The 22,581-nt window shown below is 43.6% G+C and overlaps 1 protein-coding gene across 4 annotated transcripts in view; it reads left to right on the top strand.

Annotated features, from left to right (window-relative positions):
- The window catches only part of cyth1a (cytohesin 1a), a 45,230-nt gene extending 24,246 nt beyond the window's left edge, over nucleotides 1–20,984 (top strand). For 3 of the 4 annotated variants that reach the window (XM_030407428.1, XM_030407427.1, XM_030407429.1), the window contains exons 2-13: nucleotides 6,510–6,592; nucleotides 8,636–8,700; nucleotides 9,666–9,732; nucleotides 9,819–9,937; nucleotides 11,320–11,400; nucleotides 11,602–11,714; nucleotides 12,448–12,596; nucleotides 12,675–12,787; nucleotides 16,222–16,300; nucleotides 16,384–16,452; nucleotides 16,729–16,883; nucleotides 18,819–20,984. In XM_030407428.1, coding sequence (XP_030263288.1) covers nucleotides 6,510–6,592; nucleotides 8,636–8,700; nucleotides 9,666–9,732; nucleotides 9,819–9,937; nucleotides 11,320–11,400; nucleotides 11,602–11,714; nucleotides 12,448–12,596; nucleotides 12,675–12,787; nucleotides 16,222–16,300; nucleotides 16,384–16,452; nucleotides 16,729–16,883; nucleotides 18,819–18,897 — 1,172 coding nt within the window. In that variant the 3' untranslated portion in view covers nucleotides 18,898–20,984. The remainder of the gene's footprint in view (nucleotides 1–6,509; nucleotides 6,593–8,635; nucleotides 8,701–9,665; nucleotides 9,733–9,818; nucleotides 9,938–11,319; nucleotides 11,401–11,601; nucleotides 11,715–12,447; nucleotides 12,597–12,674; nucleotides 12,788–16,221; nucleotides 16,301–16,383; nucleotides 16,453–16,728; nucleotides 16,884–18,818) is intronic. The other variant, XM_030407426.1, reaches the window with a different exon arrangement.
- The last annotated feature ends 1,597 nt before the right edge of the window (nucleotides 20,985–22,581 follow it).

Below are 22,581 nucleotides of genomic sequence, written 5' to 3'. Positions count from 1 at the left end.
CTGTTATCTCTCTGTCCGCCTTCACCACCTACCCTCAGGCCAGGTCAGGTTGGACGCTTTGTGGATTCTTGATACATAACTGGTGGTCCGTTCAATCTGTTTTTGTGCCGGGCAGCCACAGCTCTGGAGGTCAGAGGTGAAGTTCTTTTGTGCTGGTGCCCATGTTAAAGACTGGCATTCCTTCACAGCCTCTGCTTGGCTTTGTTACAAGCTGTCTTGTTCAGAAATGGAAGGTGTGTGTGTGTGTGTGTGTGTGTGTGTGTGTGTTTTCAAATATATATGAGGGAGAGTCCCCTTGGGGTTTACTGTGGTAATGAGATTCAGTCTCAGATCAGAGATCAGCGGATAAGACGTAAATCACCTTTTGTTTTTCCAGCAGCAGAGATCAGAAAGCTTAAAGCCACTTTAATAGACCCGTGGTGCACTTTCTGTGTGTTTCAGCCCAACCCAGCTCACATAATCGATTGGTTGTATGTGAGTGTTTTGTGCTGAATGCATTAAACCTCATCATGAAGTAGACTGCTTCTTGTTTCTGCTGGCACTCTTATTGGTTTAGGGAAGGGGTCGATTGATCCGTGCCTACAGGGACTTTGGGGGTAGAGGGCGCATTTTACCAAGTTTAAAGGGAACTATCCATTTAGCTATAAGGACAAAGGCTGTACAGCTTTAAGGAACAGGGGGAGGGAAGGAGAGTGGAAAACTGATGATCATGGTTTGAAGATAAGATTGGGTAGTGGTGGGGTATCATGATGAGAGCAGAGATGATTGAGGAAGGGTAATCAAGCCTAATGGAAAGCGTGCGTGAGGACCAAATGGAGGCTGTTTCTTCCGCAAAGATATGGATGAAAACGGTTGTAAACACTAAGGACCTCATGCAGGGTGTGCTTTCTGCCCCCAGTGTCATTCATCTGCTCGATCAATGTGTGCACTTCATCAAAATGTAATCATGTACAGGCACGTGGCTGCAGGAATGGATGTGTATCTCTTTGCATATTCCCTCAGTCAGCAGATCATAGGCAACGCTGGGGTGTAAATATATTCATTAATGTCTCCATCTGCTTCTGAGAAGAGTCTACATTTAAGTGTGAAACCTTTGAGGAGCTCCTTCTATGTCGTACATGTTGAGAGAATAGATCTGTTTCATTTCGCCTTTCATGTCTGCGTCGAGCTTTTTAGGTCCACCTGTGTGTACCTTGTGACCCTGCCCAGTCACTCCCACCAGGCCAGCTGGAGAGCTTTTTTGGTTAATAGTTTTTTTGAGTCCTTGTGCGCTGAAAGGAGTTCCCTAAATTGGGTCACATCTGCAGGGAAGGGGGGGGGGGGGCTTAGTGATCCTTCAAGCACACAGAATTCTAATTTCCTTATTTTCCAAGGAGAGTTCTTCAGTGAATCTTGGTGGAAATGAGACGTCTGCCTCTTCTGCCAGGATGGCAATCAGGATGTGTATTAGTGGGCTCCGCCGCTGTGGGAGAGGGAGCTATAATTGGTATCTCCCTTGATGTCACCTCCCCGGCGCCCTCTCCGCTGACCCAGCCCTCTCTAAAAACTGCTTCGCCCATAGAGAAACTCTGCAGACGCACTTAGAAGCTAAAGATAAGGTTGAACACGGTCATACAGATTGATGTTAAATGGGAATAAAAGGCTCAAATTAATCCTCATTGTGAGTAAAAATGTTAAAGGCACAAAAGTTTTGTACAATGAGTTTCTATTTGTTCAAGGATGCACCATTTCAGTTGGCGGAGTTGGCACCATGAGGCAACATATTGGGTGTTTGGAGTCATACATTGAGGTTAAACAGCACTCAGTGGTAATGAGGGCCAGGATATGGCAGGACAAAGTGCAGATTATGTTGTCCCAGGTTTGGCAAAGGAACACTTGTGTCTGTCCAGAGACATTGTCATTATTTCCTTTCCACTCACACATTTCCAAATTGATTTGCTCCACCTTTGTCTTAGCAAGTCCTTCAATTCAGTTCGACAGCTTGAATATTTAGTTTTGCTGCTCGGCATCCATCTTGGTATTGCCATGGGGAAGTTATTTCAGGCTAACAAAACAAGGGGAGGGAGACATTACTTTATTTTCAGTGGTCACCAGGACATGCAACTGCACAAAGTTGTGCGTCTTTGTTGCATAAGGTTTTAAAACGCTTTTTCCCAAGGTTATACTTCAACTACGCATCAGCACGGTTTCACAACACCAACTTATCTTACAGCTCATCCCACCAGAACACACAACAGTTTAACATCTAATGGTTGAATAACCTCGCCTTTCGTTATATTCTCTTCTTCCATGCCCATCAGAAATCCGTCCAAAACTGTTGTGAATCTCCACTGTGCGCTCGCATCAGTGGCTGATATGTTTCCCGCTTTGGCCTTGACACAGAAAATGATTAGCTTTGGGAGAAAGTGGAAGGATATGTGTCATACAACAGCCATCTCTGGCATTATGGACTTGTGACGTCACTGAAAATGTCCTGCAGATGCGAGATGGTAACTGTAGCTTTGAGAAACTCTCAAGATTTTAACATACAGTTTAGTTTACATTTGATAAAGTCACAAAACTGTGGTTAAGATCTGGTTGGATGTAGGTACAAAAATTCTTGGTAGAGTCGGGGAAAGACTTTATTTTTGGTCATAATGTCTCACGTAATCTTTCACAGCTCTGAGGTTACATCTAGACACAACCTATATGTCCTGCCTTGCTTCCTGATGCAGACTTTGGTTAATAATCCCTCAGAGTTGAACTGAATAGACATTTTTGCTGTGATGTAATAGATTCAGTTTGACTATCACAGTTTGGACAGGTCCAGTCAGATGGTGTTAGTGTTGAAACAAAAACCAAGTTGCACGTTGCTGACACAATGCCAGCCAGGCACAGCGGGGGACGAGCGTCTGTGTGTGGGTGTTTATGAAAGTGTCCGTATGAGAGTGCATGTGACTGCACCCTGGTGCACGACTACACGCCTCCTTGCACATGTGATTCCCCTGAATGACCTGTTTTCCAAGCAGCGCGAGTCCCTGAAGGAGTGATGGTGTGGGCATGTGTTTCTCTTTCGGCCTGTGGAAATCACTACATACAGGCCTGCCCCTGTCGGATTACTGTAGGGGCCCTTTACTTTTGAGAGGCCCCTGAAGCCAGATATAGAGGGGGCAGATGAGAAGTAGTCCAAGTACATGTGGTATCAGTGCATCAGCATGAGGTGGATATTATGAGGCTATCATTGAATTAAGATAATTAGCTTTCATTTGCACATCGCTCCATCGGTCTGTGTTTTCCCCTTTCCCCTCTGCAGTCTGTTTCTGATGACAGCCTCTTTTCATTGGCTGTACCAGTGCAGAGGTTTGCTGAATGACAGCCAAGCAGCGCTCCCAGTCGGAGGGGAAACAAGCAGCTCTCAGCATTTAACTTAAGTGAATGGGTTCTCCCCCGTCATCTGCTGTGTTCTGGGAAATGACACCCACTCAGTGCCCACCTCTGGCATATGCGTGGTTGGGGCCTTTCCCTTTCCCTGATGTGGTTTAATTATTTTGGGTGGAGTCAGGAAGGCAGTGACGTTGGCATCTGATTGGTTCCTTGAATATGTCTCTATGTGCACTTTGGCTAGAAATCCTTCCTTTAATCACAGGACTAGGGTGTCATCGTGCATCTGCTCTGCTGATGGGCTAAGATACTGAGTTCCTATGAGCTCTTTGACGATTACCATCCTCTAATGATTACGTTCCTTTCTTTTTCCATGTTTGTGTCAAATTATAGTCCTTTGCTGCTGCTCTTCTTCACTTTGTGGTCCGCCTCTAAGCCAGGAATGCTGAGGTTGTGTTGCGTTGGGTCCTGTTTTCATGTTTTGTGTGGCGTGGCTCTGTTCAGCGTCCACAATATGCCTGACCTGACATCACTGTTCCAAGAAGATGTACAAGCTTCCTGTTTTAAGCCCGTCCTCCCTGTCGCTCTTGTACAATCGAACACACGGCCTGCTCTGGGTTCTGTCAATGTGACATTAACTTGTCCAGTCGATCCGGAGACGGGGTCATTAAATGCAAGAAGACCATTGCATTTTCAGACCTGTCAGCACTTGTGTGCGAGAGTGCCTACTTTTTATGCATCCCTACATCAAAAACATTCATGTCTTCCTAAATATGAGCTGCTGTCACGGGAACTGTATGGCTAAAACAGGAAAAAAAAAAAGAGGTTATGCAACTGTTTGTATTGTTGTCAGCCCCTCAGTTGTACAGACGGTTGCCATGGATACGCTGAACACTTAGGATGGATGCTGTAGGCTGTGAGGTATGATGTGTGAAAGGTCAACCTTGAGTGGACCGCCGTGCTCCCCATAGCTGTCTGCAAAACAAGACAGGAAGACAACATGGCTTTGTTTTGGAGCTTCTTAACAGCCCTGCTATAAGGCTCTTGTTTTGGTCTTCCATTGTCTATTATCCCTGTGTTAAATATTAGCAGACATTCCAGTGAATGTCATGGGTATTTGCTACAAGTTTTAGGATAGCATGCCTTCCATTATTAAAACTGCTCTCCGTTATACAGCATTTATTTTCTCTGTAGGAAGCTCATTTATCGAGGGTTTTCACGCTTGGCTTAATTTTTCTAAATTAAATGAGCTGATCTTGTATTTTTGCTGATTGTGAAGCCCTGTATGTGCCTCTCAAAGCACAATGAAGCTTAGAATTTCTGGATGACTGGCCTCGTCTTTACTTGCTAGATTTCGTTTAGCTTTTGTGACCTTCATTTCACTGAGCCTTTACTGCAGGTACACTGTGTCTGTAGTTTAAGCACACAGGGGACTTGTACCTGCAGTATCTAAGGATTATGGGTAGGGATCAACTGATATTTGGAACCAATACTTTTGCAGGTAAAATGAAAAAAGTACTGAACTTAAGAACACGTTTGAGGTACGTACGCTACTTAAAACTTTCATTTCACTGTTTTGGAGGGAAAAATTGTGCTTTTGAGTTACTTGTTACTTTACAGATTCGGATTATTTATGCTTGATTGTTATTTGGAATCAGAGCCAAAGTGGAACATTTTCAAAATTAATTTATTTTCTTGGCAATCTCACAAAAAAGCAATTCTGATCATCAAAAAAATGCTGAATACCCTAATTATTTGGGATACATTTTTGAATTTCATTTCAGAGAGTAAAGAAAAATGTTTGAGGAAGGATAGTATCACACACAGTGGAGGAATGAGTAATTAGAGACCATGTGTTGAAGATTTCTCCGTCCTCAGCGTCCACATCACTCTATAACCACTACCTTGTTAACCGTTTGCAGACATCCACCGAGTCGGCCCTCACCTCAACTCTATTAACCTTTTGAACCCTGCTGCTGTGGTAACGAGGGGGAGGAGGAGAGGTCACAGGAGGGTGGGTTGTGCTTGGCCACAGGGGGAATCAGAGAAAAAGACACTGAGTGACAGAAATGATCGTCCAACATCACAGCTGCTGTGGGTTGAGCAGCACGTGGTTCAGGGGGGTTTAATGCCACTGGTGCAAAATATCCCCGTTTTTTTGGTATGGCTTTGTCTCAAACCTCAAGGGACACCGGATTTTATTTAGCAGGAAGTTCAGGTTATGATACATTGAGTTATTGATTAATTCTAAAAATCATTAGATGTGTGTCCTAACTGTGGTACAACCAAAATATTTGTTAGTTATCAAAATGTAAAGTAAATGGATTCCAGTACATTTTAGTGCCATTTTAAGAGTTTTAAGCGTATCATGATGATTTTCGGGATAATCATGGCATGAAATGTTCTGATCGTCTCATGCTTGTATTACCACATGTCTAGTTTACAGTGGACTAACTATAATAAACATTTGTTAGTTTATCAAAGTATTACCTGTCAATTGTTTTTACAGTCACCAGAGGATAAAATAGTTGTTGCATGTTGGATTTCTTCAGTGAATGAAAACAAGCAAGTTTTTGTATCGTATGGATGAAATTTGCACCCTTTCAAAGGTGCCTGCGAGCAAACAGATTTGAATCAAGTAAATACAACTATCATTGTGCTTGGGATGCTATTGTCATTACAGGGCTTATACTAGTGTTGCCCCTTTGTGCTTGGAGTGCAGGTAGCGCACACACAGCGACACACAACCATCACCGGTCGGGACACACTGCACGCCCCTTAGTCCTCGTTGCAGACTAATTATAACAGTCTATAACGTGAGTGACAGGAGTACTGCCAGCGCTTTGAGACCTGTCACATTTGTGCTACTTAGACACTGATGCACGTGAGCTGCCTGACTGACCGTAGCTGTTTCATTGTCACCTAAATACCCTTTTTAAAGTACACCTGGCTGCTGCAGACTTGGTTAGAAACATCTTTTATGACCGTCATTGTGTGTTCTTTGTGGCACACTCCATATCTCTCACTTTGGATGGTCAATCTACTTTGGACACACCTCAGAGGATAGATATGCATAGAAAAGGGCAAAGGTGCATTATATTTTGGGCACTCTCTCCTGACCCCTCATTTTCTCTCTTTTCTCTCCCCAGTGCCGGACGACCTCACCCCAGAGGAACAGCAGGAGCTGGAGAACATCCGCCGGCGCAAGCAGGAGCTGCTGGAGGACATTCAGGTAAAAAGGCACATATGGTACATATACGCCACATTTTTGACTGCTGAAAACGTCCTTAACCATAGGTACTCTAATCTTTAGTTAATTAGTGGAAAACGTGAGACAACTGATAATTTACAACATCATTTTAGTTGCTTCACAAGTTCTCGATGCTTAAGTGTTACTAAAGGGGAACAAAACGACAGCATTTTTATTGAAAGCAAGTATCATATTGCTACACATTATCACTTTGTTAGGCTGTAAAAGCTCATAATGTCACTGTGCTGCTTCCAATAAAACTTTATATCATAGTCCGGCCAATCTTGATTAAATGTTTAAGAGATCTCTCTAATAAAATGAGCTGGCTTAAGTTTTAGAGGCTTGAGGGGCAAAAGGATCTTCATTTTCTGTGACCTACAAGGTCCAGCCATTTGGCTCACTTCTACTGCCTTGAGCTCAACTGCAACTCCTCTGCTTTTTGATAAACATTTACATTCGATCCGATTGCACAAGTTTCTCTTTTCCAAGACGTCTTCAAAACATTTGACCTCAAGAAGAATGTGGGGTATTTCCTGTCAAGTGCTCTCTTCCCTCGCAAACCATTTCTGCATATTGTTTAGCCATTTTTGTGTTCTGTAGACAAAACTGTGACAAAGACATCCATTTTTGGATCACAGTAAATGGATTTGGGTATTTTTATTGAAATGTGGGTTTGAATATAATGTGAGTATTAAAATAAGACAAGCAAATGATTCTACATACAGATAAAGTAGGATTATGCTCTTATGAGGAATGTGCTCATGCAGCCAGCTGAATATCCCTCGTGCACTCTCCGATTTCCAAAGAGAGCCAGGATTCAAATCAGCTTGGCCGAATTTTCCTAAAGTGGTTTGTTTGATTCCTGTCCATAGCCTGAGATGATTTTCTGGGCTGCAGCCTTGACCACAGAGTGCAGCTGGTTATCAAGGCTCACTGCTCAGGTTAGCTTTGTCACTCAATAATCAGCTCCGTAAGCAAATGACACACGGGGGTGACACACTGTCATGCCCCGGCAGAGTCTGTTTCAGATGTCCCAGTCTGCAACTTCCGCTGTCTCTGACAGACAAACACTGGAGGCGTGATCCGACATCCTCTCTTTTATGAACCGCCATCACTGCCCCTCCCCCTTCTCTTGTCACCACCTCTGTGGTCTGCACACTGACCCCTCTCCTCCTCCTCACCCTCCTCTGCTGCTTCTGCATGTCAAGGCCCCCCCCAACACAACCACCCGCTTTACCATATGAGCACGGTCTTTGTTTGCGGAGGCAAGCATCTGAGGAATGTGTTGTGATTGCGCAGGCCTTGAAAACACAGATGTTCTCTTTGTGGTTTGGCCTATACAGTGACTTGCTATTTCACATAAGAAATTATACACTAACACTGCAGCTGCATGTGAGTGAAGAGTCCTGATGATGGCAGCCCTCACTTCTGTTATGCTACAGTCGATTTTTCTACACAGAACTCTGCATCCTCCACCCGGTGCCCTTGCCACGCCAGTCTGGCACCAGCAGCTCTGGCTCGATCGACTACATCTGCCTCTGAGGCCATTAATCACTAAAATGGCACACAAAATATAATCCACTTTTACGCTTTCTTACTCTATTTGTATTGAGGTTATCCCTTAATGTTCTGTGCCTAATCTTGTTCAGAATGAGAGGATTTCTTTAGGAGGGCACATACGGCCAAACACATTCACTGATATGAGATCAAGAGAGCTGCCATCAGTTTTTAGTTTTAAGGGAGCCGAGGAGAGGTCTATGTGCCGATGGCTCCGATGGGCGTATTTACTCTGCGTGATAAAAGGCCTCCTGGCAAACAGAGGTGATTCAGAGATGATAGCATCTCCCTCAGCACTGTTTAATCGAGCCCTCGTGTGTGTTTTCAGACAAACACTTTGCATGTTGTTTATGTTGGTCACGCCCTTCCACACCTACTGCTTTGAGGGGAAATAAGTGGACAGATGATGATTAATTCTCATGCCATTCTTGTGACATTTTAAGACTAACATTTGTGTCTTTTCTGCAGCGGCTGAAGGATGAGATAGCAGAAGTGACGAGTGAGATCGAAAACCTGGGTTCCACTGAGGAGAGGTAAGAAAGTCTTCTCATTTCCCACTCCGTTTTGTCTAGATTGGCTTGCTGTTTGCCTACTATTAACTTCGCAAGTGAAGCTGTCAATTATTCATGTTTGATGGCCAAGTCGGGCCGTCCCATCACACCAAATCCGCTCCCCCAAATTGGCTATGCTTTTAAGGCGGTTTAAATGTTTCATCAGGCACACCCCCATGATGGGAGGCCTCATTGAATAATGCAGTGGGTGTACGGGCAGAAGCAGACAATGTATGGTCCCAGGGGAGCGAGTGCTTGGGTTTGGTGTACTCAAGTGGATAGGGATCCCATCAGCTACCAAATAATCCTTTAGCACTCTTGGATCTAAAACCCATTAATGGTTACAGCGGCACCTTGTGATCAAAGTTTCCTGTGATCCATTTGTTGAGCAACGCACATGATAGGCTGTGCTGTGACCCTCGTGGAGCATCTGTTCAGTTGAGTGTTGGACTTTGGCAGACAAAAGCTGAAGGAATGCTGGTGTGGGAAGAAGTGGTGACCTCTCACCGGCTGGGGATGGAGATGTAACCATGGTGACGGCGGACACTCAGAGTGCACTTTGACCCCATGAATTACTCGAGGCCTGAGAAATGAGACGTTCCCATATGTATAATGTTAAACACTTTATCAACACTTTGTCATCACTGTTGAGGGGGAGGAAAGGCCAGCTTCTGCCAGACAAATGGAAAATGTTAATGGGAATGATACTTTCGGGAAATGCAATGACTACAGTTATTGTAGAAGTCTGAGCCTTGACGAAAAGTATAATGGCAGACCATCAATGTTAGATTTGCGGGAATTGGTTCTTGAGTCATAACCAAAAGGCAAAAAATCTAAATGTACGCACAGTAAAGCAAAGATCAAGTTGTTTACCAAGCACAGAATATTTTCTTGTTTCCTGAGTTTTCTTTCATATTTAGATTAATAATATATCTCTGATGTTCCAGGAAAAATATGCAGAGGAATAAACAGGTGGCCATGGGCCGAAAGAAATTCAACATGGACCCCAAAAAGGTAGGTGTTGTTATTCTTTAGTAATGTGATTTGTCTCACATGTTTTCACAAGCAGGGTATAACCTGTGGCCTGGTCTCTGTTTCAGGGGATCCAGTTCCTCATCGAAAATGACTTGCTGAAGAATACCAGTGATGACATTGCTCAGTTCCTCTACAAGGGCGAGGGCCTCAACAAAACAGCCATTGGAGATTATCTTGGAGAGAGGTCAGGATAAGATTGACTTGTTGTGTTTCTCCTCTATCTAACCATCTCCCTCTCGTGCTCTCTATCTAATGCACCAGCACCCATCAGTGTGGTTGATGAAAGCATCAAATAGCGAGTGCATATTTTCCGTATTGCTGTGTTTCCTCTTGGTCAGGCACACACCCATCCTTTCCCAAACATAGTTTATTGGTCCCACATTTAGATCATACTCTCAGGACCATGCCCGTTGCTCAATAGAGCCTCCATCTGTCTTTAGTTATCTTACTCATTCATGGAGAGACTCACACCTCGGGAATGCACGTGTTGAAACCATCCTCAGCCCATCCTTGTTAGACTGGACACATAATACAGGAAAAAGTAATGGGCTTGATGTATGGTATGCACTGCTCTGGGACTATAGTGCTGGCAGTGTTACACTCAGGGTGTGGTCTGGAGGTCAGACCAGGGTATGGATCTCAGCCTGGTGATGGATGCTCCTTATGTGATTGTTATCAAGCTATTCAAGTGTTTCTGATTCTGTTAGGAGGGGCCGAAGCAGTGTGGGGGCCTTGAGATACGGTTGGTCATTTGTCCACTGGGACCAGTCGTGACTGGATATGACTCAGTCTATGAGAGCTTGAGAGCCTTACTGTGATCCCACAGGACAGATCATTTACTCTGAAGAGCATGAAGGTCATTGATGATGTCATGATCGAGATTAGCTGATATATGAAAAGGGAGGTGGAGGGTGTTTTTCCTTTTCTGTTACGGAATTGTAGTGTTTTATCAGAGCTCACATGTGACCCACATCACACCCTGAGCTTAAGTCTCAGACACATCCCTGATGGGGTTCACTTTTCAAATGAGGCAGTGATCAGACTATAACGAGCACAGTTAGGGGCCCAGACACACCAAGCCAACATTAAGGGATAAGTGGCAACGTCACCTGTGACACGGTCAAAAAGCTGCACTTAAACACACCACAAAGGCTCCAAGGAGCAGCTAAAAAACTGGAAAATTTGGAACTAGACATTGATTTTACACATTGCTGTGGTTACAGGTCTTGAATGGTATAACTGTGTATTTTGTGGCTTCAGTGGGAGCTGTGTGAAGTCTGACAAATTGCCTCAACGTCACTTGTCACACTGTGGTGACAGTGTCCTAATAATCATTTACCGTTGTCTGACAATGTTAATTTTTGATAAGGTATAGCCGAAAAACGATTTTTTATAATTTTTTATATATTTCACTGACAAAAGAACTGGCAGATTAATCAATTTTGAAAACAATAGTTAGAGACAGTATTAATCCTTTGTATATGAACGTTGTCTTGGTTAAGCAGAATAACCCTTTGTTTACAAATGTTTAACAGTCAGAAATGTGTCATGTTTTTTCTTACGTAGAGATGATTTCAATATCCAAGTCCTCCATGCCTTTGTGGAGCTTCATGAGTTCACGGACCTCAACCTGGTTCAGGCCCTCAGGTAAGACCTCATCTCCACAGGAACACACCAAGTCCTTGATTAGATCCTGTTATCTTTGTGTGATACAGTCCGTTTGTAAGAGCCCCCTTTCATTTTAAAATTGTAAAGATGCAGCTGTTAGTTTCAGTCTTTAGCTTATTTTGCATTTTTCACACTGGAAGTGAAACATGTTGCTGACTGCTGAGCCATGTCCTCAAACAGACAGTTCCTGTGGAGTTTTCGGCTACCGGGAGAAGCTCAGAAGATTGACCGCATGATGGAGGCCTTCGCTCAGCGCTACTGTCAATGCAACCCTGGCGTTTTCCAGTCCACAGGTAATACCATCGTGCTACACAGTGCAGTGTTTGTAATGTGTTAGCAATGAAACTGAAAACCAAAATGACTTCAGCTCAATTCCTAATCATCATAATAACTAATGTTAACTGTCAATTCCTTAGTTTCTTTAAAGGACTCTGTCAGATATTTTTTCTCCCTAAGGCACTTTATTTTCCATATTGCACTGAGATCTAATAACATGTCAGTGAGTCTCGCATCTAAGCTGCTTTATTTAGCAGACACAAAGTCTGCTGAGTTGAACGGTGTTATGGAAGACTGTCTGGCTTTTGGGAAATAATGCCCACAGCAGACAGCTGCCTGCCTCTAACATGGATGCAGATGGATGTGAATAATGCATTGCCGTTCTCAACAGCCTAACGGGCCAGATAAAGTGCTGCTGCGTCAGCCGTGTGCTGGCCACGTTGTCTTTTAGCAAACACGCAAACACACACACACATTAGAGGGCACATGCATACTTAGCAGCCCACGCTCAGCCTTTCACTCCTACCCACTCTCCTCGCTAACGAAGCTTCGCCTATCAGCTCCTCTCTGTTTGATTGTGGTCCCCTAAGTGCAGTCCTCTCAGCACAGCTAATTTACATTCATATTTAAATACGACATTAAACACTGGCGGCAGTTTTATGCTAAACGGCAAGAAAGCTTTTTGCTATCTCATAGAGCTCATCCCTCTCTTATGGGGTTATCTCTCTTCTATGTGTGTGTGTGTTATAGACACCTGTTACATCCTGTCATTTGCCATCATCATGCTAAACACCAGCCTCCACAACCCAAATGTGAAGGACAAGCCTACAGTGGAGCGATTCATCTCCATGAACAGAGGGATCAATGATGGAGGAGACTTACCTGAAGACCTTCTCAGGGTCAGTATGGCTTCTGATGAGTGATTTCTCCCCCCGCGTACCTGCACCGTATTCATACTTAACCTCCTTTTATTGTAGAACCTGTATGAGAGCATCAAGAACGAGCCTTTCAAAATCCCGGAGGATGACGGCAATGACCTCACACACACTTTCTTCAACCCAGACAGAGAGGGCTGGCTGCTAAAACTGGGTGAGTGACGCTGGAAGTACATGCACACATTTACTTGGGCACATAATGATTTGCCAGGAAAAAAAGTTTTGTTTTCATAGCTGAACAATGCTGTAATTCTCCCTCTACGATGTGATAACCAATGTCTCCCCTGAGGTCAATAACGGGTGTGTGTGTTAAGGTGGTGATCTTGTGTGGATAGGTGTGTACACACTCGACCCGAGACATCTGAAGACATCTCGGCCTGCTTTAATGTATTATGAATGTGGCCTTGAGATCAGACAACCACGTGTAGAGGCCTCTGAATTATTGAAGACAGGGAATATTCATACACTCACATACACTAATACTGGCTTTTATACCTTTTTTATATGCGGTGTCTGCACATACTGTACATGCACAACGTTTAGACATGTTTGATTTGAGAGGAAATTTTTTGATCAGATACTTTTGCTTAATTTTGGCCCTCTAGTGCAATTTCTTTGGAGATTTGAAGCTTTTTTGTTTGGGCTAGTTATATTTTACCAGTGTTTTCTGACACTTAAATAAATAAATACAAAGTTTTTTATTTAAACCTATATATCAGATACAAACACATGCGCGTGCACACACACACATACACACACACACACAGGTTTATCATTACAAATGTCTCACAGGATGTCAGCCGGTACTTTAACTGGTCACAGTAACTCTACAAACAGAAAAACACAACCCCAGATCCCTGAACTCTTCATCCTTTGTTTCCTCTGAGATCTCTCTCTGTTGGATAGATTCACAGTGAGATCAATAGAAAGGCATAAAATTGAACCATACAATCACTGTGAATCTTTACAACTGACTACACCAAGGGAGTGAAGGATTCTTTCTTCAGTTACTCCAAATTGACAGATTTGAGTTAAACAATCCGGTGGAAGATAAAATTGTTGGATGTAACACAAGTGGACCTTAGTGGAGGCAATACTTTAATGTGATGCTTTACAGTAGAGCTCCCCCTTGTGGACTGATGTAGTAACAGCAGGTCTATAAAATCTGTAAGTTTTAAAACAAAAGCTGTAAAGCAGTGCATCAAAGCCTCTCTGTAACCACATTAAAAGGACTATGGTGCAATAATTCCTTATCATTTAATTTAATTTTTTTTGTTTTCTTTTCCTCTTCGTTTGTTTGTTTGTTCCCATGATTTTGGCTGTTGTCTTTCCTCAGGAGGTATGTACACCTGCTCTTCCAAATCGCTAGTCCATCTCTCAGCTCTCAGGTGCTTTTGGTGGTCCGCCATGCTTTTGTTTTCTTCCTCATTTTTCATAAGGGTTTTTGTTATTTTCGGCTTTAGATTTTGTTTTATTTCTCGTCTCGCCATCGACTCATTTGAACTTCAGATGTTTGTCTGTTCAGTCTCTCATTGAGCTGGTGGTTTTGTCCACACTCTTTTATCTCTGTGGGTGGTTGCTACCATGTAGGCTCGGCTCAGGGAGCTGATGCTTTGTGACCACTCGACCGAGCAGTTTGACCCTTTTTTTTCCTCTGTATGCTGTGGTGGTCACTCTTTGATCTGTGTTTTTATTTTTTTGGGAAGCTGCATTATCCTTTTTTTCCATACAGCGAGCACAACAAAGGACTTTTGCTTGACTCTCCAAATTGATCATGAACCCATTGGCTCATTGTTATTTGCTCGCTGGTGGCATGGAAAGGGAATACTGCACCTTTTCAACAATGTGGCTCTGCTCTCTTTATCTAATGCTGTAAACAGATCTGAACGGTAGCAGCGTGGCTGCGGTCTGGTGTGGTGCTGGACCGGACTGGACTAAACTGTGGGAGAGAAGCGTGGGCAGAGGACAGTGTTGAAAGGGATTCAGGCATGCTTATTATACACTTCAAGTGCACACAGGTAGTAGTTTGACTGTGCATTGCTGTAATTAGTGCACTTGTCATATTTATTTCAAAATAAGAGCCTTTGTGTTGGTGCTAAACGATGCAAATTTTTGCAAAAAAAAAATAATAAGCCAGTTGCTAATTTATCCTGGCAAGAAAAATCCATTCTGAAAGCATCATAACTATCAACACCCTGATAACCCTCTTCACCTCTACCTGCCCGGCCTCCCACAGTCCTGTCTTGCATGAGTGCCTCCTTCCACTCAGGTCCACTCCGGCCTAGCACCGTCCACGCAGCTATACATCAATCCGCAGGGACATTCGTGCACTCAGGAGGTGGTCATCTGTCTTTTTTGGCGTGACAGGAACTTGACATGACCATGAAACCAATCACAACCTCCAGCCCAACCCAATCAACTCTCAAACTGTGTGATTCTGCCATCGCGTCTGTGTTTTCTGTTTGTCTGCTTTTGTTATTTCGTCGTCGCAACACACCGACGAGTCGAGATGCGGCGAGGGGCTCTCCATCTCTGCCTGTCGAGTGAAGCGTTTTGATGGCGTCTGTAGATGATAACAAACATAGACTTGAGTGTTTCACCTGTCATGATGTCTGCGAGATGATGGGAGATCATATACAGTGATAATGCTGTTATATGATGATACAAGTGTGTTCTACATGTCTGTATCTTCTCTATCTTGGTAGATGGGTTTCATGATGCAGCTTTTTACTAACACTGGTGGTGGGATAGCCAAGTCTAGACACAGCTTAAATCTTTGTCATGTTTAGAAAGACTCACTGGAGAAGTTACTTAACAAAGCCAAAAACAGGAAATTCAAGTCTGAGATGCCTGTAGAGAGGCTGCACATCGCTCTAGGCGCTGAGCTTCCTGCCCTCCCCAGTTTGTTGGCATCCTGTCCTCTCAGAGCGGGACTGCCATCTGCCACTGTGATCAGGTTTCCCCACACAGGAAATATGGGTGACAAAGGGGGGTCAGAGATCAGCTACAAATAAGTGGGCGTTCGTTAACCAGAGAGCCCCCCACTGGGCTTTAAGAGAACTTAATCCTCAGTCACTCCTTACCATCAGAGTGCTTTCCACATTTATAACCGTCCTCTAGAAACTATTTGGGTGGTAGTTCATTAGGTCAGCGAGCACAAAGCTCATAGATCTGTATCCTGACTATCGATCCTGGCTCTCCAGATTTACTCCTCTGAGTCAGCAAGTGAGGACAGTTTCCAGACACATCAAGACATATGGAGACGTGTAGATGTATCTATGGCATTTTCTCATCGATTCTAATCAGCTTTAATGTGGTATTTATCACCTATGTGGCCAGCACCTGTAATTGAAATGTAGGTGTGGAAAATCAACAAATATAAAGGGAAAGAAAAACACCCAGAGAGCTGAAGACTCTGCAGCTGTGGTGATGGTGATTTTCTGGGTGAAAGGAGTCCTCTGGAGCCGTCATCTGTCTGTCTGCCCATACATCTGTCTGCCTGTCTGCTGCTCGACCTGGTGCTTCGGTGCTCATTTCTCTCTCTTCATCTCTTGCTGAGCCTCTCTGACTCTGGCTGTCTCTGCTCCACAGGGGGACGAGTAAAAACCTGGAAGAGGAGGTGGTTCATCCTCACAGACAACTGTCTGTACTACTTTGAGTACACCACAGTGAGTACAACGTAGTTTTTCTCAGTCAAGACGCACGCTCTGTTCCTGTTGTCTGTGTCATAGACATGTTTGTCTTTGTCCAGGACAAAGAGCCAAGAGGAATCATCCCACTGGAGAACCTGAGCATCAAGGAGGTAGAGGACAAGAAGCCTGTAAGTTCAGTTCCCTCTGCTGGTTCATTTTGTGATTGCAGCAGGATTTGGATTTTAGGACTCTGTCCAGTGCTGAGATTAAAACTGCAGAATTTCCACAGCTTTGACAAACAGTGTTTAACTAGAAATCAATTTATTGACAAATGATGAACACATGATAAGTAGTTAAATTTATGTTAAACAATTGTACTCAAACATCTTTATATGATGCAGATAGAGCTGACAGTTTATAGCATTTTCTCTTATGTCTAATCTCCTCCCACTTCACTTCTGCAGAACTGCTTTGAGCTTTTCATTCCTGACAACAAGGACCAGGTGATAAAAGCGTGCAAGACTGAGGCTGACGGACGCGTCGTGGAGGGCAACCACACCTTCTACCGTATCTCTGCCCCTACTGCTGAGGAAAAAGAGGAATGGATGAACAGCATCAAGTAGGTGTTTATTTCCTCGGGTCACTCCTGTTTTGTTGCTCTTTATCTAGCTGAGCTTTGGAGCTGAAGCTCCCATCATTTGGGTAATTGGACAATTTAAACAGGAAATGTTGTCATGTCGAACTGCTTCTCTCCTCTCATTTCTCAGTTTGTACATCCTTGGCTTCTTTCCTTACATCATCTCCTTGTACCTTAGTCCCTCCCACATTAGATGGGAGTGGAGGAGGCAAAGAAGAGAGAGAGTCGTCGAGGTAACATCAGTTAAATATGATGTGTGGCGGAGCTTCATCATTTATCTGTTTTATTACCATCTACTGCTGGATTTTATGTTCTGTCATGATATTTTGACATGAACATGGTGAAATGTCATTAAGTAAGGTGGTGAGAACAGCACCTTGCCAGGTGGTAGACGAACACTGAAAAGCAGTTGTTGTTGGTATACAAAAAAGACTTCTGAAAAGGATACACATCACACGTGAATACTCACCCATAGCTGCTCTGGTGAGCCCCACACTTCTTTCTCGATAATACATTTTAGGAATTGAGACATCTTTGGGTATGGAATGCTGAGATTGATTTCAAGCTCAGAGGAAGAACTGAGGAGACACAAAATAGAGAAATGAGAAGAGCCCATTGAGTCAGTCAGTAAGCTGATGCTATAACCATTTTTTGCCTACATCTGCTTACACTATGGTACCATTTCAAGTATCACCAAATGTAACCATGAATGTACAGATCAAATCTGTATTTTCTGTGATTTTTTTAAGCAAATGTATTGATGGACCTCAGCCATAATGTCATCATCAGAAAAGTGTCAGTCACACCGAATCTCAAAAGTCAAAGAATGAGCCCGATTGTTGTCTCAAATTGCGTCAGTTGTACTTTCTCTTCTTCCCATCCATCCATCCATCCATCCATCCATCCATCCATTTTCGTCCGCTTATCCGGGGCCGGGTCGCTGGGGCAGCTGCCTGAGCAGGGACACCCAGACTTCCCTCTCCCCAGACACTTCCTCCAGCTCTTCCGGGAGGATCCCAAGGCGTTCCCAGGCCAGCTGGGTGACATAGTCACTCCAGCGTGTCCTGGGTCTTCCTCGGGGTCTCCTCCCGGCGGGACATGCCAGGAACACCTCCCGAGGGAGGCATCCCGGGGGCATCCGAAACAGATGCCCGAGCCACCTCAGCTGGCTCCTCTCGATGTGGAGGAGCAGCGGCTCTACTCCGAGCTCCTCCCGAGTGACAGAGCTCCTCACCCTATCTCTAAGGGAGCGCCCCGCCACCCTGCGGAGGAAACTCATTTCAGCCGCTTGTATCCGGGATCTTATTCTTTCAGTCATGACCCAAAGTTCATGAACATAGGTGAGGGGAGGAACGTAGATTGACCGGTAAATCGAGAGCTTCACCTTTCGACTCAGCTCTCTCTTCACCACGACAGACCGATACAACGACCGCATTACTGCGGCCCCTGCACCAATCAGCCGGTCAGTCTCACACTCCATCCTTCCCTCACTCGTGAACAAGACCCCAGGATACTTAAACTCCTCCACTTGAGGCAGGAACTCTCCCCCAACTCTCCCCTCACCCAAAAATAACTGATAGTTAACAGTTTGTTTAAAATATTTGTCCTCACACATCCAAGTGTTTCCAGGTGCATATCAGCCCAGTTTAGAACATTTAAAGAATGCAAACAGAAAATAGTGCAAAGAAGCTCATCTGAATAAATAAAGAAGTAGTAGGGCAGAAGGTGAGGTTTAAAGGAAAAGGTTTTACAATCTCATTTGACTTAGATCACTCACATCTACACAATAATTCCAAGAATGTTTGAAATAAAACCGAGCCCGACTTGGATGCAAATGCATCATCTCTAAAGTAATGAGTGCATTAATGCCACTTATCCTTCTCTCACTGACATTTTCCCCCGTATGTGTTCCCACAGAGCCGCCATCAGCAGAGACCCCTTTTACGAGATGCTGGCCGCCAGGAAGAAGAAGGTGTCGTCCATGAAGAGGCACTGAAGCTGTTCAGCAATCCCAACGTTGCACTTGACAGAGCGGGGGGGGGGGGGTCTGGGGGTGTCTGCTCGCCCTGTCTGGGCCAGTGCAGAGGCCACGGTTGAGGTCTGCCTCAGACCTCTCCAGGGGGTTTCTCTAGGATACATACTAGCTCTGGCTTTGGGACTCTACAGGCCAGGAAAACAGGAAGCATGCTGGGGTTTCTAGATAAGAGTCAGGGCCAAAGCCTCCTCTAACCTGCTGTCTGAATATGTCTCTTTCTCTCTCAGCTTTGTATGTGCTCTCGGTCTATGAGGCCAAACAGGAATCCTGCTGTGAAATCCCATTTGAAGATGCTTTAAATAAACACAGTTCCACATACGTTGCACACATCGACAACATGCATACACTCATGCTGGCCCTCATAGCACACATTGTCTAAACTCAGCAGGTCTGACCGAGTGTGGAGCCCCAACCAAAACATTCAGAAAGAAGACTTAGAGCTTCTCTGATGTGCTTTAATGTTACGGTAATACGTGTCAATTTTTAGAGCTTTTTCTGGCAGTTCCTTCTTTTTTTCTTTTGTTTGCTTTTATAAAAATAAAACGGTCTTGAAACTTAAACTGCAGGGAAGGGGGGGTGTGGCAGGGAGGGTTTAACTTGCCAACTGTTAGTGATTTTATAAAAAAAAGAAGAAAAAAAATCTGTTTGTAAAAAAAGTTGCCACTCAGGAGATTGTTACGATGTTCTGAAACTTTCCATGTTTCCGCTGACATGGATCCCGGTCACAACATGACAGCCACATGAGGAATAAAAAACCTCATCCGTGTCCCAGACTGAACTGTTTCTGTTAATTTGTAAATGTGAAGCTACACATGAGAGTGTCTGATTGTCTGGACAGGGTCTCGGTGTTCATTTCCTGAAGGTGCATTCTGGGGATTAGTGTCTTTGTAAGGAGACGACCCTGGGCCCCTCTCTACACTCTACATTTTTCTCTTTCTCTCACCAACACAAGACAACCTTCTACTACTGTATCACCCAAAACGCAATTTAATTATAAGTTACTTTTACTGCTGCACAGTGCCTGGCGCTCTAGATGAAATGTGATGAGAAAAGCTGCTGGTTAGCGACAGTAATTCACTTTTCTGTTTCCTTGCCTTTTAATATTCTTTGGAGAGGGTTACCTATTCGATGGTAAACATTTTCAGCCTTCAGCCCGACCTCATTGATCCATTGTACAATACTGTGTGCTTCAGGTTGTTTATGTATAAGACATAATATATGACATATTGTTGTAGAGGATTTAAAGTGGCACGAATAAACAAAGCTATGCCTGGAAAAGAAGTGGGGTGTCCCCGTCTCAGGATCCAAAGTGTGATGTGAAACAAATACAAAACTACTATAAGTGTGAGGAATGTACGGAAGCTCTGGGAGGCAATAAAAACATACTGGTGAAGTTTGATCTAATTATTTTCTGTCTGTGTTTAATAGACCAATTGAGAGAAATATGTTGCCTTTTTCATGGCCTACAAAGAAATTAAGACTATCCTGGCAACAACCATTTTCACCTGTTCAAGTCCTAAATACAGAAGAGAAAATCATTGGATTAAACTTAGAAATGGATCACCATAATTTTTTCTGCCTCTCAGGGCTTCTGCAGCCATGTACTTACGGGTGACGCAGAGAGATGCGGGATGGCTAATGGGTCACGCTGAGGCAGTGACATGTCATCTTGCCAAATAGCAGAAAACTGCGTCGAGGTGCATCAAGCAGTTTGTTTTTTCCATTCTCGTCTCCAAACGTCTCTTTTCTTCCTGTGTGCCTGCTGGTCGTTCTCCTCACTTCCTGCCTGTTCCGTTTCCTCCTTCTCTTCCTCTCTGCTCACTAATCCTAGAGAAATAAGGAAAAAATGCAAAACAATCATAATTCTAGACAGTATTGGTTTATTTATCAAAGTTGTACATACTTAAATGTATAGTGGGTATTTTGTCCTCATTTTTGTTTCTTATTAGTTGTGCCATTTTCATTTGGTATTCTGTTCAATAATGTTTGATTTGAGGTTTCTATCATTACCATTTAATCAAGCTGAAATAAAGACAGATTTGTCACAACACCGGCTCCGAGTATATTTTACACAACATCATGCTGCAGAAGTGAAACACCTCCAGCAGGTGGCAGTCTGTGACCAGGACCGATGAGGAACACTGCTCTAAGCCAGGAAGTTAAACATGCTTTTTTTTTCTGTTGCTCATGAATTTCAGCTGAATTACAGTCTTGCCAAATCAAGCGCTAATTAAATTACGGGTTAAGTGAGGCCGACCTTCTTTATGTCCATGAATACTGAATACTACATCCTCTTGAGGGCAGCATTGAAATTTTATTATTCAACCAGGCACACCACTCCCAAAGTTTGCATTACTCCAACATCCACATTTACCCTCTATAAAAATATATTAAAAACAATCTTCTGTTCCTGTTTAAATCCAGACTTATTTACAGCATCATAACATTTCATATCTTTTCATGAGCCTGGCTTTTAAAGTATTCATGGCACGAACGTCGGGGCAGCGGGGAAAGGTCGATATTTACAAGTGAATATGTATCATATTAAATGATGCCTGGAACAGCAATCAATAGAAAATGACTTTCTCAATGGAATGGGCATGCAGGAAACAGAAGGGCATGTGTGCAGTTATCAATGTGCACATGCAGCCTCTGATTCCTATCAGTGTCTGGTGAGTTTAAGTCAGATTATAGGCTACATTAAAAAGAAATGAGCTAAATCCCACTTTGTGCAGAATTGTGATTGTGTACTTTTACTGTCATCCTGCATAAGTGTTCAAAAGAGTAAATTCTTAATCCGGAAACACAAAATCAATTGCTGTTTAAACATTACTATATGAACCAGGATGGCACTCAGTAGAGCACATACCTCTGCCAATGCCCAACAGTCCCTGTAGTTAAATCAGGCCAGACCAAACTGTACTCACTCATAGACACCAGCCACCTATATATGGCTGACTTTTCTTTTCTTTAAGATCTGTGCATTATTCCCTGAGAAATGAAAAAGTGCAATATGTAGGACTTGGCCATGCATCAAATTTAAACAAAGAGGGGGCAGCAAATCACCAGAGCTAACTGCTCCCAACTTTACCTGCTTTTATTTAGTAGGCGCCATACTTGTACATTTGCGGATTTTCCTGGGAGACTCCCTATTTTCCATCACCCTCTCCCGGTTTCCTCCCGATTCATGACAATTTGTCACCATTTTACACACTTAAAGTATTCATCACCTGTTTCTGGCAGTTCACAGTGTGTAGTCTGCTGTTCTGTTGTGCCTCGTCCTCCCCAAAGAGAGATGTACTAAAAAAAAAAAAAATTAAAATGGAGAAGAGAAATCATATTTAAACACATTCTGGACATCCAGAAAGACTTGTAGAAGAATTATTCCTTTTTGGTTATGTAAGGTGTAAAAGGAAAGGGGATGTAAAACCTGCCATGACAAGTTTTACTGTCAATCACAAGGGTTACACCAGGTCAATTCTCATCGACAAGTTGACAAACACAGGGCGGTGGTGTGCACAGATCCTGTAAAGGGCAGGGGCAAGAAATGAATTTCAAAGATTTATGCAACCTTACACTAGAAGGCATCAGCTCTAGAGGTACAGGGCTGCAACTAATACCTGGCTCCAACTTAATTTCTCCCCG

This window comes from Sparus aurata, chromosome 23 (genome assembly GCF_900880675.1).
Source record: "Sparus aurata chromosome 23, fSpaAur1.1, whole genome shotgun sequence".
NCBI lineage: Eukaryota > Metazoa > Chordata > Actinopteri > Spariformes > Sparidae > Sparus > Sparus aurata.
Note: the sequence above shows the minus strand (reverse complement) of the source record. Positions and strands in the feature narration are given on the sequence as shown.